Source organism: Hypanus sabinus, chromosome 6, assembly GCF_030144855.1.
Source record: "Hypanus sabinus isolate sHypSab1 chromosome 6, sHypSab1.hap1, whole genome shotgun sequence".
NCBI lineage: Eukaryota > Metazoa > Chordata > Chondrichthyes > Myliobatiformes > Dasyatidae > Hypanus > Hypanus sabinus.
The window spans coordinates 99003415-99017482 of record NC_082711.1 but is presented as its reverse complement, the minus strand read 5'-3'; the positions used below and the strand labels follow the sequence as shown (position 1 = coordinate 99017482).

Sequence of the window (14068 nt, the reverse complement as noted above, 5' to 3'; positions counted from 1 at the left end):
AATGTCTGAGACTGCAGGTTGATCTAAAATGTTCAACTCTTACTCAAAGTTTCTGTCATCATGCTGAATGTGTCAGAATCATGAGAAGAGAAACTGACCCGCTGAAGCCCATAGCATTCATTGCAGTGTGTAGGGCAAAAGCAAGATACGACCAAAGTCAAACTGCCGAGGGTGAAAAAAAAACCTTACTTTTTCTTTGGTGACCATTAAACTTGAAGTTTCCCCTAGGCAATTCTGTCCTCAGAATTTCCTTATTATTGGGCAGTCAATATACAAAATATTCCACTTAGAACATCTTATATTAACTCTGTTAATAAATTTTCTATTATTTCTCTTCTCGGATCCTCACTCCCTTTATCTTTTAGTAAACTCTGCTGTTGTCTAGGGGTTAATAGATTGTCCGTTGGAAATATAAAAGTCAATCAGAAAGTCTGCAGGCCTCAGCCCTTTGAAAATCGCTGGGTTTCACGTGGGGCGACCGAGAGAGAGAGATTGGGGGAGAAGAGAAAGAACTTGCCGAGTCTTGATGAATCTTCCGTGAAATCGGGGGAGCGTTGGTTTCCTCTCCCCGATGTTAGTTAAAAGCGGTTTTCTGTGATTCCAGCCACAAATTCCAATCCCTGAATCTAACGCACGTGGCTTCCTTCAGAATGGCTTCCCGCTGCTGCGGGATCACTTTCGTGTCTTCTTGGTGCATCTGAGGGGGCTGTCCCCCTGAGACTCTCCTTTATACTTCCTCACGGGGTCGCAGGAGTCAGTCAGGTTGGGATGATGCAATCTCTCTCTTAACCAGCCCACCTTGCCCGAGGGCTTTTCACGTGGTCTCCATGAGACAATAGTCGCTGTCGTCTTATTCTGTATCCCAGGTGGAACGTGCAATTTGGCATATCTCTCTCTCTCTCTCTCTCTCTCTCTCTCTCTCCTCTCTCCCCCCTCTCCCCCTCTCCCCCTCTCCCCCCTCTCCCCCTCTCCCCCTCTCCCCCCTCTCCCCCCCTCTCCCCCCTCTCCCCCTCTCCCCCTCTCCCCCCTCTCCCCCTCTCCCCCTCTCCCCTCTCCCCCCTCTCCCTCTCCCCTCTCCCCCTCTCCCCCTCTCTCCCCCTCTCCCCCTCTCCCCCTCTCCCCCTCTCCCTCTCTCTCTCTCTCTCTCTCTCTCCCCCTCTCCCCCTCTCCTACTTGGTCTACTGACCCCCCCCTCAACGGGTGCTCTTGCGATTCTCACAAAGGAGGGGGCTGGGATCATAGCAAGACCAATAAAATTGATGAGTAGTTCACAGAGGTCCAATGAAATTGTACGATAAATCAAGCGCACTTTCACAATTAAATTATTGTAGATCAGTCATTTGTACTCACCCTCATCAACATGGAAAACACTCGAAGAAAAGCATATGATGCAGCTTTTAAGTTAAAGGCGATCAATAACTTTTCCTGGTAGGCTGCAGTATATATATTTTTTTTACCAGTCGTTAGGAGGTATTGGAATGTTGTTCGTGCACTGTTCAGTAAAAAAGTATACGCAACGTAATTTGTGTGTTACCGATACGTATGTATATTTAAAAGTAGCTGTGTTACAGGCACTGTTCGAAAAAAAGCATTTGCAATATGTATTTGTTTATGTTACCATACGGATTTAATTAAAAGTTAAAAAATCCTCACGAGTAATATCTTTCTGTGTAAATATCTCATATTACAACGTGGGACACCTGCGGCTTAAAATCCGGTGCGGCTTGCACAAGTACAAAATTGATTTTCTTTCTAAAATTAGAGCATGCGGCTTTTAATCAGGTGCGCTCTGTAGTCCGGAATCTACGGTAATTGTTTATTCAATTTAGATAAAGAAAACGGAAGTGAAGATCCTAAGATTGAAAACAACGAAAAATCTTGTACAGATTTACATTCCAAATTTACCCATTGTGGGCAGGCAGCTGTAGTCAATTCTTGTGTCCAAAATATTAAATATCGTATATTAAACTGCCCAGTAATAAAATCTCAAATTTGGCAAAGCCAAGCCACCTTCCTTAGGTTTCTGTAAATATTTTTTGCCTAGTCTAGGATTTTTATTCTGCCAAAGATAAGATATTTTGGAGTCAATAATATCAAAAAAAGATTTAGGAATAAAAATTGGTAATGCTTGAAATAAATATAAGAATTTGGGTAATACCATCATCTTAATAGCATTAATTCTACCAACCAATGACAAAGATAGTGGAGACCACCTGGCAGCAAGTTGCTTAATCTGGTCAATTAAAGGTAAAAAGTTAGCTTTAAATAAATATTTGTGCTTTTTAGTAATTTTAATACCTAAATAAGTAAAATAATCTGTAATAACCTTAAATGGTAAACGTTTATAAATTGGAACTTGCATATTTAATGGAAATAGTTCACTCTTGTTAAGATTCAATTTATAACCAGAAAAGTTACTAAATTGAGCAAGCAAAGACAAAATAGCAGGAATAGATCTTTTAGGGTCAGATATGTATAGTAACAAATTGTCAGCATATAGTGATAACTTATACGTCCCCCTCCCCACGAGTAATACCAAAAATATTAGGTGATTCACGAATAGCTATAGCCAAAGGTTCTAGAGCGATGTCAAATAGTAAAGGACTTAAAGGACAACCTTGCCTGGTACCACGAAATAACTGAAAGAAAAGGAGATCTTTGATTATTGGTAAAAACCGAAGCCAAGGGTTTATGGTATTTTAATTTAATCCATGATATAAATTTTAAACTAAAATTAAAATGTTGCATTGTATTAAATAAATATGGCCATTCAACTCTATCAAATGCTTTTTCGGCATCTAGAGAAATGACACATTCTGGTGTTTTAGGTGAGGAAGTGTACATAATATTTATTAATTTTCTAATGTTAAAAGATGAATAACGATTTTTAATAAATCTAGTCTGATCTTCAGAAATGATTCGAGGTAATATATTTTCTAATCTAGTAGCCAAAATTTTACTAAAAATCTTAAAATCCGTATTCAACAAGGATAGGCGGATAGGATGCACACTCAATAGGGTCTTTATCTTTTTTAAGAATTAACGAAATAGAAGCTTCATAAAATGATTGTGGCAATTTGCCTATAATTAATGCATCTTTAAAAAATTTTACAAAGCCAAGGAGAAAGTATAGAGGAAAAGGATTTTAAAAATTCTGCAGAATAACCATCTGGACCAGAAACTTTACCGGAATTCATTGAAAAAATAGCCTTTTTTATTTCATTTTCCGTGATGGGTGTATCTAAAAATACATTATCCTCTACTGTTAATTTTGGAATATTCAATTTCCTTAAAAATTCATTTATTATAGAAGAATCTTCAGCAAATTCTGATTGATATAGGGAATTATAAAAATCTTGAAAGGCTTTATTTCTTTATGGTCAATCGTTAGAGTACCATCTTGTTTACGAATCCTAGTAATCTGTCGTTTAGCCGAAGCAGTTTACAATTGATTAGCCAATAATTTACCAGACTTATCTTCATATACATAAAATTGAGTTCTCGATTTAAATAATTGATTTTCAATCGAAGAGGATAATAACAAATTATGTTCCATTTGGAATTCCACTCGTTCTTTATAGAGTTCTTTGCTAGGAGTCACTGAGTAAATCCTATCATTTGCTTTGATTTTATCAACCAATGTTAATATTTTAGAATTAGTTCGTTTCCTAACTCCAGCAGAGTATGAAATAATCTGCCCACGAATAAAGGCTTTAAAGGTGTCCCATAAAATTCCACTAGAGATCTCTGCTGTAGAATTTGTTGAAAAAAACAAATCAATTTGTTGTTTGATAAAATTGACAAAGTCTGAGTCCTGCAATAAAATAGAGTTAAATCTCCAAGATTTAACATTAGTAAATTAGTCCATTATCTTAATAGATAACTTCAAAGGTGCATGATCAGAAATAGTAATAGAGTCATATTTACAATCAATAACATCTGTAAGTCAATGGTGATCAATGAAAAAGTAATCAATTCTTGAGTAATTGTGATAAACATGAGAAAAATATGAAAACTATTTGTCATTGGGGTGTAGAAAACGCCAAATTTCAAAAATTGCTGAATCAGTCATAAAGGAGTTGATAAGAGAAGCCGATTTATTCGGAAGAACTTGGATGGGCTTGGATCTATCCATCGAAGGGTTTAAACAACAGTTAAAGTCCCCACCCATTACCAGTCTGTACTGATTCAAATTGGGAAAGGATGTAAATAGACACTTAAAAAATTCCGGACAATCAGTATTTGGAGCATAAACATTGACTAGAACAACTTTTTGTTTAAAAAGTAGACCTGTAATAAGCAAAAATCTACCTTGTGGGTCTGAAATTGTTTCATGATGTATAAAAGAGGTTGAAGAGTCTATAAAAATGGAAATGCCTCTTACTTTGGCTTGAGAATTCGTGTGATATTGTTGACCTTTCCAAAACCTAAAAAAGCGTTGACTATCCATCTTCCTTACATGAGTCTCTTGTACAAAAATAACATTCATTCTATGGAATACTTTGAATATTTTTTTCCATTTAATCGGATGATTTAAACTATTAGTATTCCAAGAAACAAAATTAATAACCCTATCCATATTAACAATATTTATTACAATTAACACATAATGTTGAAAAAAAGATAAACTCATGAATCCGGAAGAAGGAAGTAAGTTCAAGGAGAAACCGGAAGTTACGGCACTGCAACCATTTTGGTAGTTTCATATAAGCCCATGAAGTGAAACTAAGCAAAAAGCAAGCAAAAGAAAAAGAAAAAAGAAAAACCCCCCTCCCTCCACCCTCAAAACCCCAGGAGAAAAGCCAAAAAAAGGCAAGCAAGCAATCTAACACTAAAATTACCCCCATGTCTCAAGACGGTAACTCACAAAAAAAAATTGAATAGAAGATGCAAACCACCCATATTATGAGAAAGGGTTGATATAACAAAAACTAAAATATAAAATTAGTATTATATATATAAAACAAAAGTATTTAAAAAAAATAAAACCCATAAATGAATAATACTGAATTAGTGTTTTAAAACAAAGTTTGAAACTTCTTCAAACACATCAAAACGGACATGACGTTTCAGGCACTAAAGCCCTTCGGGAAGAAGAAACGACATTTTGTTTTTTTAAAAAAATCTTAATATTTAAACATTAAAAAAATATATATACAAACTTGAAAAAAATCTTAGATTATTTTCAAAACTAACAGATTGATAATATGAAAAAATAACAAACTCAGAATAAACCAGAAACGAACTTCTACCATATAGAAAATACATGTAAGCCATACGCTAAAAAAAAACATCATTTTTTTAAAATAATCCAAATCTTGTATACTAATTATTACATTAGTTAAACCGATAAAATGTTATTCTTCCAAAAAACTTTGAGCATCCGCTGGAGATTTAAACAGCCGATAAGTTCCGTCTTCAAGAGAATCTCTCAGATGTGCTGGAAATAGCAACGCTTGCTTGTAGCCTTTCTGATGGATTTCCGACATAACTGATGTAAAAGCCATTCTTGCTCTTAAAACTTCAGGACTGTAGTCTTCCAGAATACGAAATTTAAATTATTGAGAGCTGATCATACCCTTTTTCCGAGCAGCCCGAATCAAACGCTCTTTGGTATGAGGATAGTGGATCCGGAGAATTATTTGTCGCAGTTTCAAGCTTGAATCTGAATGAAAACGAGAGACGTGATGTGCACGGTCGATTATTAGAGGAGAATCCAGTACTTCTGAGCCAAAGACATCCATTAAAAATTTGGAGGAAAAAACAGTGAGATCGCCATTCTCAAATTTTTCCGGAATCCCGATTAACCAAAGATTTTGTCTTCGAGAGCGATTTTCAAGATCAGTAATCTTAGACTTATAATGATCCAATTGTTGAGAAGTCGAAGTTTGCTGTTGTTGCAAAGTTTCAATTATAAGATCTCTCTTACGAGCAGCTTCTTCAAGAGCTAAAATACTTGCTTGTTGTTTTTGTGACTCCAATGTAAGTACTTGAAATTTTACATCAAGTGCCTTAAACATTTCATCAAACTTATCCATCCTTGCGGTTAATTTATTCTCCAGTTTTGCAAGTCTGTCGTCTATAAGATTCGCAATCACTTCCAAAGTTATCGGTTCCTTCGTCTGTTTCGATTCCTTTGCTTTAGACATTTCAACGAGTTGAAAATGATTCAAGCAGTTGAAAAAAGTTTCATGTGTTTAAACCCCTTTAAAATAGGTATAAAAAGATCAATTAGGGGGTGTTTGTAGGTTAAAAAAGATAAAAGGTTTGAAGCAAAGCCTAAAGCTGCTTCACTCCATAAGCACCATCTTGAGACCTCCAACCTTTTGTTTCCTGACTTTGAGGTCTTAACAACATGTCTCCACAACCACTCCACTATTCAGGCACTCTAGTTTCCATCCCTCTGCCACTAGTTTAAAATGTCCCCCTCCTCCCCCATGCAGTATGAGCAAACCATGCTAAGATATTAGTTTCCCCCTCCAGTTTAGGTGCAAATAGTCTCTTGTGTACAGGTCCCACCTTCCCTGGAAGAGAGCCCAATGATCCAAAAATACACCAGCTCCTTAGCCGCATGTTAATTGTATGATCTTCCTGTTTCTGGCTTGTGGTACAGGTAGCAATCCTGAGATCACAACCCTGGAGGTCCTATCCATCTAATTTTGCACCTATCTCCCTGAACTCACTTTGCAGAACTTCATCCCTCTTCCTACCCATGTCATTGGTACCTATATGGACCACGACTTCTGGCTGATCACCCTCTCATTTAATGCTGAGGACTCGATCTGAAATGTCCCAGACTCTGGCACGTGGGAGACAACATACCCTCCAGGAATTTTGTTCCCATCCACAGAACGTGCTTTCTATTCTGCTAACGAATCTCCTATTACCACAGGACGCTTCTACTTCTCCCCCTTTCAACTGAGCCACAGAGCTAGACTTGTGCTGGAGACCTGACTACTGTGACATTCCTTTATGTCAATCCCCTAATGGTATCGAAAGTCATACCTATTGTTGAGGGGAATGGCCACAGGGGTACTCTGTACTGGCTGTTCAACCCCTTTCACCTTCTTGACTGTCGCTCAGTTTGCTGTGTACTGCATCTTGTGTGTAATTACCTCTTTATATGTTCTCTCTGTCATCCCCTCAGTCTCCCAAGTAATTTGGAGTTCATCCAGTTGCAGCTGCAGCTACTTAATGCATAGTGTTGGAAGCTGCAGCTGGATGCACTTACAGGTGAAGCCATCAGGGACACTGGTGGTCTCCCAGCCTTCCAACATCCTGCAAGAGGAGCATTCTCCTATCTTACCTGGCATCCCTACTGCTCTAACTGTGCAGTTATAAAGAAGGAAACAATAAATAAAATGACAAAAAATAATTTACCTGCAGCTTCTCAACTTCTCTCACTCAGGCCTCTCTTCCTTGGAGGTTTGAAGAACTAAAATCTCAAATCCCCAGTCTTAAGACTGCCCACTGCAATAGAGGCCACTCTGCTAACTCCTGCCTTATTTTTCTTTGTTCTTGTTGATAAATCACGATATCTGCTGCTGTTCAAACACTGAAACTTCCATGAAGCACTGCTTTTTAATGCACACTTAGCGACCTGTGTGGGTCATGTCTTCTCTCGCTCTTGATCTCTGGCTGCTGTTCAAACACTGAAACTCCCACAAAGCACTGCTTTCTAATGTACACTCACTGACATGTGAGTCACCTCTTCTTTCGCTCCCGATCTCTGGCCGCTGTTTAAATTCTGAAACTACAGCGAAGTGGTGCTTTTAATGCACATTTGCCACCCTGTGTGCCTCCTCTTCCCACTTCTCCATTTCTTGATTGTCCACTGTTCAAATGCCAAAATACCTGTGAAGCGCTGCTTTTAAATGCATTCTCACCAAATTGTAGGAGTCACCTCTTCTCTCAGTCCCAATTATTAAGCTAAATGACCATTTGAAATGTAAGCTTAGTATTTGCAGTCAGCATATCCAACATAAGAGTAAGCAATATGCCATCAATGATTTATTTTAAAGTAAATGTACATGAATGTCTGAAATAATTGTCTAAATGGATGCAAAATCGAATCTTGTAATTTGATCTGGATTGTTTTCAATTGAATCTTAACATTTTAATGTTGGAAATTTGAATATCAGTCTTTCCTATTTTGTAGGGGTTTTGCAGTGATACTGCTTTTTGGGAAGACAAATTCTGAGAAACATCTTGAAAAGTGTGAGCAGACATTTCTTCCTGCAGCACCAACAGGAGTCCCCAAAGTAAGGTGTTTTGTTTGAACCAGCTTCATTTACCGTAATGTATTCCAATAATTTAACAAGAATTTGTACCTTAGTTCATAATGCTAAATTAGTTCAATTGTATGTCAGTAGTACTCTGGAAAGAAAGAATTTTGTTTTGCTTGTCATGAATAACTGTTGCTTAGAATTAAATTCAGGGAGTGAGGGTTATGTTAGAATAGTGTACCTTAAAAGAAATTGAACCAGATGTGACAGAAGGAAGACTGCAGATGCTGGAAATAATGAGCAACAGACAAAAATGGCTGGAGGAATTCAGTGGGTCTATGGAGTGAAATAATCAGGACTGGAAAGAAGGAAGGCAGAGCCAGAATAAAAAGGTTGAGGAGGGGAAGACAGCAGGAGGAGCACGAGCACGTGGATGATATGTGAATCCATTTAAATAGATGGAGATTGGTAGGTGGGGAGGGTGTTGAGTATTGCAAGATACTGGGAGGTGTGATAGATGGAAGAGGCAGAGAGCTAAAGAAGAAAAATCTAATAGAAGAGGAGTATGGAACAAAGGGAAGGAGGTGAGAAACCATAGAGAGAGAAATGTAGCTGAAGGGAAGGGGGGGGGGGGGAAGAAAGAATATTGAGGCCAGAGGGATAAGGGAAAACAAAGTGGGGGTAGGAAATGGAGGGAATAGTTACCAGAAGTTAGGGAAATCCATGTCGATACCATCAAGTTAGACACTAACAATACTAAATTTGGAGTTAGTTCTTCAAATTCTATCCTCAACTTGGCAGTAGACATGTCAGTGTGGGAATAAGAGTGGAATTAAAGTGGCTGGCCACTGGGTAATCCTGGCTGTTAAGGTAGATACAGCGAAGGTGCTCAGCGAAGTGATTCCCCAACCTGTACTGGTTCTCATTGATTTAGAGGAGGCTACAGTGGATACAAAAAATCGAACAGAGGTTTGCTTCCCAACTTAGCCTGTTTCATCATCTGAAGTGACTGTTGTCCCTGCCCATTTCTAATTGATATGATACAAATAGCTAATCTCACAGGCCCTTTTTACTCAGGAGAATGACAATGAGTAAACCTTGGACTGCCCTCTCAAACACCATGACAAGCTCTGACATAGGTTGGAGCTATGCCTTTACCCAAAATTTAAAGGCTTTTCAGTTCTCAAAAATCTGATGTTCAGACTCTTGACACTGGTAAAATTGTTGCAAATTAAATATTTAACAGAAGTCTAAATTTAAAGCACCTGAAAAATGGACAAGTCAATAGACCTTTTAACTCTCGCCTTCCGCTTTCTATAGGTTGAAAATGTCCATTGAAATATTTTGACTTCGCTACTCTTAATGCCTAATTTAGGATGAGAGAGATAATTTTCCTTGTGTAATACTGACGATTTTTAGCAAGATTGATCTCCGTTGATTCTGTGGAGTTCAATGACTGATCAAAGTTACTGACACAGTGGCATTTATCACTTGTCAAGTTTCAGACTGAATGCAATTCTTGTGTGAGACTGCTGAATGGCAGGAATTCCCTACAGATCTGCTTGCCACATGGAGCACAGTTCAACCCTTGTCACTGTAGAGCAACATGTGCTTTGAGCTGTAAGTTGCAATTTAAAACCCCAAACAGGATGTAACTTTACTGGAGTGAGGTTTAAAGTGCTTTTGAGAACTAGGTTTTAAAATATCTCAAGAAATATTGCTTAAGCTTGATAGATAATATTCTGCAGCTTTTAAAGATTTGAGTATTTTAAAATTCTAATTGAAGTTGATAGAGCTGCTAATGTTCATCAGTTTTTATTATAAATGAAAAGCAAATGGTGCTGAAGATCAAACACAAGGAAATCTGCAGATGCTGGAAGGGTCTCGGCCCGAAACGTCGACAGTGCTTCTCCTTATAGATGCTGCCCGGCCTGCTGTGTTCCACCAGCATTTTGTAGGTGTTAAAGATCTTACACATTTTAAATAGACCTTTTGGGAAATAAGAACTTCAGAGAAAAATAGTTAAATTTAAATTTCTGCTCAAATTAAGTTTCCTAGATGGCTCTTTTTTTTAAAAATCCTAGACCATGGATTGAGTCCAGATTTATAACAAGTTAGAGATAGATTGATTATCATATAATTTGAACTTTACATCTGTACTTGTAATGGTGCTAGAAAGTAAAATTTCTGCATAAATATGACCTAAAATGTAATCAAGTCTTCACACAACTTCTAAAGCCAGATAAAGAGAACCAAAATAAATAAATAACACAAAAAATTATACTTGTTCATTTACTTATTGAGAAAAATGATCCAATGTTACATGTATTTGTTGGAAAAAAGTATGTGAACCTCTGAGGTAATGCCTTCTGCAAAACCTATTCGGAGTCAGGTGTTGTTATCAATGTGATTGCATTGGAGGTATAGGTTGTGGAGGTGCCCTGCCCTCTATAGATAGAAATATAAATATAAAAAAAGACACGCAAAGTCAGGTTACTGACAGAGACTGCTTCTTCTTGAGGAAGATCTGTTTATGAGCACAATGCCTCTATCAAAACATCTTTCAGAAGACCTTAGAAGAAGAATTGTAGAGATGCATCAAGCTGGAAAAGGCTACAAAAGCATTTCTAAAGACCTGAGTGTTCATCAGTTCACAGTAAGAGAAATTGTCTACAAATGGAGGAATCTTGATACTGTTGCTACTCTTCCTAGGAGTGGGCATCTTGCAAAGATCACACCAGGGGCAGTGTTCATTGCTGAAGGAGGTGAAAAAGAACCCAGGGGTAATAGCAAAAGATCTGCAGACATCTGTAGAACTTAAACTTACTAAAGTCTCTGTACATGTGTCCAGTAGAAGAAAAACAGTGAACAAGAATGCTGTTCATGGAAGGACACCACAGAGGAATCCACTGTTCTCCAAAAAAAAGCAAGCACTGGAGCACGTATTAAGTTTGCAAAACACCACCTGGATATTCCACAATGCTTTTGTGACAATGTTCTGTGAAAAGATGAGACAAAAGTTGAACATTTTGGCAGAAATGCACATTGCTATGTTTGGAGGAAAAGGACACTGCACACTAACACCAAAACCCCATCCCAAATGTGAAGCATGGTGGAAGGAGCATCATGGTTTGGGGCTGCTCTTCTGCATCAGGGCCTTGACAGCTTGTAAAGAGTTCAAAATTGTATCAGGGCATTTTACAGGAGAATGTCAGCATAACAGTTCATCACCTGAAGCTAAATAGAAGTCGGATAATGCAACAAGAAAATGGCCTAAAGTTCCTCCAAGCTGATGTGCAGGATTGATCAGTTACCAGAAACATTTGGTTGTTACCAATTTCATTAAAACCTGTGTGGATGAGTGTGTGCCTACAAAGACTTGCTGTACATTCTAAAGCCAAAACCTGTGGATAAACCAGGAGGAACATCATCTGCTGAAGGCTAGATCTGTGGCATTCAAGTTTGGTGACCCAGGCCTGTACCAGAAAACCAGGTATGTTTGTGGAGGGCTATATCAAGGGCAAAGAGACCATTTTGAACAAGGTTGGAGGTGACTTCAGATGTACAACAACTCTGGAAGGGTTTTGCAAGACTTTACTTCCTACAAAGTGAAACCCAAAAGCAGGAATGGTAGAGATACTTCACTACGAATGAACTCAATGCCTTCTACTCTCACTTTAAAAGGGAGAATATAACTACAGCTGTGTAGATCCCTGTTGCACCTGATGACTCAGTGATCTCTGTCTCAGAGGCCAATGTTAGGCTGTATTTAAAGAAAGTGAGCCCTCGCAAGGTGGAAGGTCCCGATGGAGTACCCCGTAAGGCTCTGAAACCTGTGCCAACCAACTGGCAGGAGTATTCAAGGACATTTTCAACCTCTCACTGCTATGGGTGGAAATTCCTACTTGCTTCAAAAAGGCAATAATTATACCAGTGCCTAAGATGAATAATGTGGGCTGGCTAAATGACTTATCTCCTGGTAGCATTCACATCTACAGTGATGAAATGCTTTGAGAGGTTGGTCATGACTAGACTGAACTCCTGCCTCAGCAAATACCTGGACCCATTGCAATTGCCAATCGCCACAATAGGTCAATGGCAGATGCAATCTCAAAGGTTCTTCACATGGCATTAGACCACCTGGACAACACAAACACCCATATCAGCATGCTGTTCATCGACTATAGTTCAGCATTCGATACCATCATTCCCACAATCCTGATTGAGAAGTTACAGAACCTGGACCTCTGTACCTCCCTCTGCCATTGGGTTCTCAACTTCCTAACCGGAAGATCACAATCTGCAGATTGGTGATAACATCTCCTCCTCGCTGACAATCAACACTGGTGCACCTCAGGGATGTGTGCTCAGTTCACTGCCCTACTCTGTATATACACATGACTGTGTGGCTAGGCATAGCTCAAATGCATTCTAATCTCAGATGGCGACGAGCAGGCGTACAGGAGTGAGATATGCCAACTAGTGGACTGGTGTCACAGCAACATCCTTGCACTCAACCTCAGTAAGACAAAAGAGCTGATTGTGGACTTCAGGAAGAGTAAGATGAAGGAACACATACCAATCATCATAGAGGGGTCAGAGGTGGAAAGAGTGAGTTTCAAGTTCCTAGGTGTTAAGATCTCTGAGGACCTTACCTGGTCCCAGCATATTGATGCAGCTATAAAGGCGGCAAGACTGCGACTATACTTCATTTGGAGTTTGAAGAGATTTGGTACGTCAACAAAAATACTCAAAAACTTCTATAGATGTGGTTTGGAGAACATTCTGACAGGCTGCATTACTGTCTGGTGTGGGGGTGGGGGCTGCTATTGCACAGGACCGAAAGAAGCTGCAGAGGGTTGTAAATTTAGTGGGCTCCATCTTGGGTACTAACCTACAAAGTATCCAGGACATCTTCAAGGAGCAGTGTGTCAGAAAGGCAGAGTCCGCTATTAACGACCTCCAGCACCCAGGGCATGCCCTTTTTTCACTGTTACCATCAGGTAGGAGGTACAGAAGCCTGAAGGCACACACTCAGCGATTCAGGAACAGCTTCTTCCCCTCTGCCATCTGATTCCTAAATGGGCATTGAATCCTTGAACACTACCTTACTTTTTAAAATATACATTATTTCTGTTTTTTGCATGATAATTAATCTATTCAATATATGTATACTGTAATTCATGACTTGTATATTATTAATTTTTATTTTGTTTTCTATATTATGTGTTGCATTGAACTGCTGCTGCTGAGTTTACAAATTTCACAACACATGCTGGTGGTAAGAAACCTGATTGTGATTCTGATTTTGAAGTTATTGCTGTATAAGGGGGTCTCACCAGTTACTGAAGGCAAAAGTTCACATCCTTTTACCAACAAATGCATGTAATGCTGGATCATTTTTCTTAATAAATAAATGAACAAAAATAATGTTTTTGTGTTACTTATTTAATTGGGTTCTCTATCTACTTTTAGGACGAGTGAAAATCTAATCACATTTTAGGTCATATTTATGCAGAAATAGATAAAATTCTACAGTGTTCACAAATTTTCTAGCATCACTTTAAAAACAGAAATATAGAAAACCTACAGCACAATACAGGCCCTTCAGCCCACAAAGTTGTGCTGAACATGTCCCTACTTTAGAAATTACTAGGCTTACCTATAGCCCTCTATTTTACTAAGCTCCATGTGCCTATCTAAAAGTCTTTTAAAAGACCCTATTGTATTACAGCTGTAGGTTGTAAGCTTTCTTGGATTTTTTTCATTTTCTATAAATGCCGCTGAAAATATTGTAGTAGTACCGTCACAGCCAGTTCTAATTGCTATTCAATTCTTTAATG

At 38.5% G+C, this 14068-nt stretch overlaps 1 protein-coding gene across 4 annotated transcripts in view; it reads left to right on the top strand.

Annotated features, from left to right (window-relative positions):
- Nucleotides 1–14068, top strand: part of snx13 (sorting nexin 13) — a 193164-nt gene that overhangs the window by 76662 nt on the left and 102434 nt on the right. For all 4 annotated transcript variants that reach the window (XM_059972666.1, XM_059972665.1, XM_059972664.1 and 1 more), the window contains one exon: nucleotides 8159–8261. In XM_059972666.1, the coding sequence (XP_059828649.1) occupies nucleotides 8159–8261 (103 nt within the window). The remainder of the gene's footprint in view (nucleotides 1–8158; nucleotides 8262–14068) is intronic.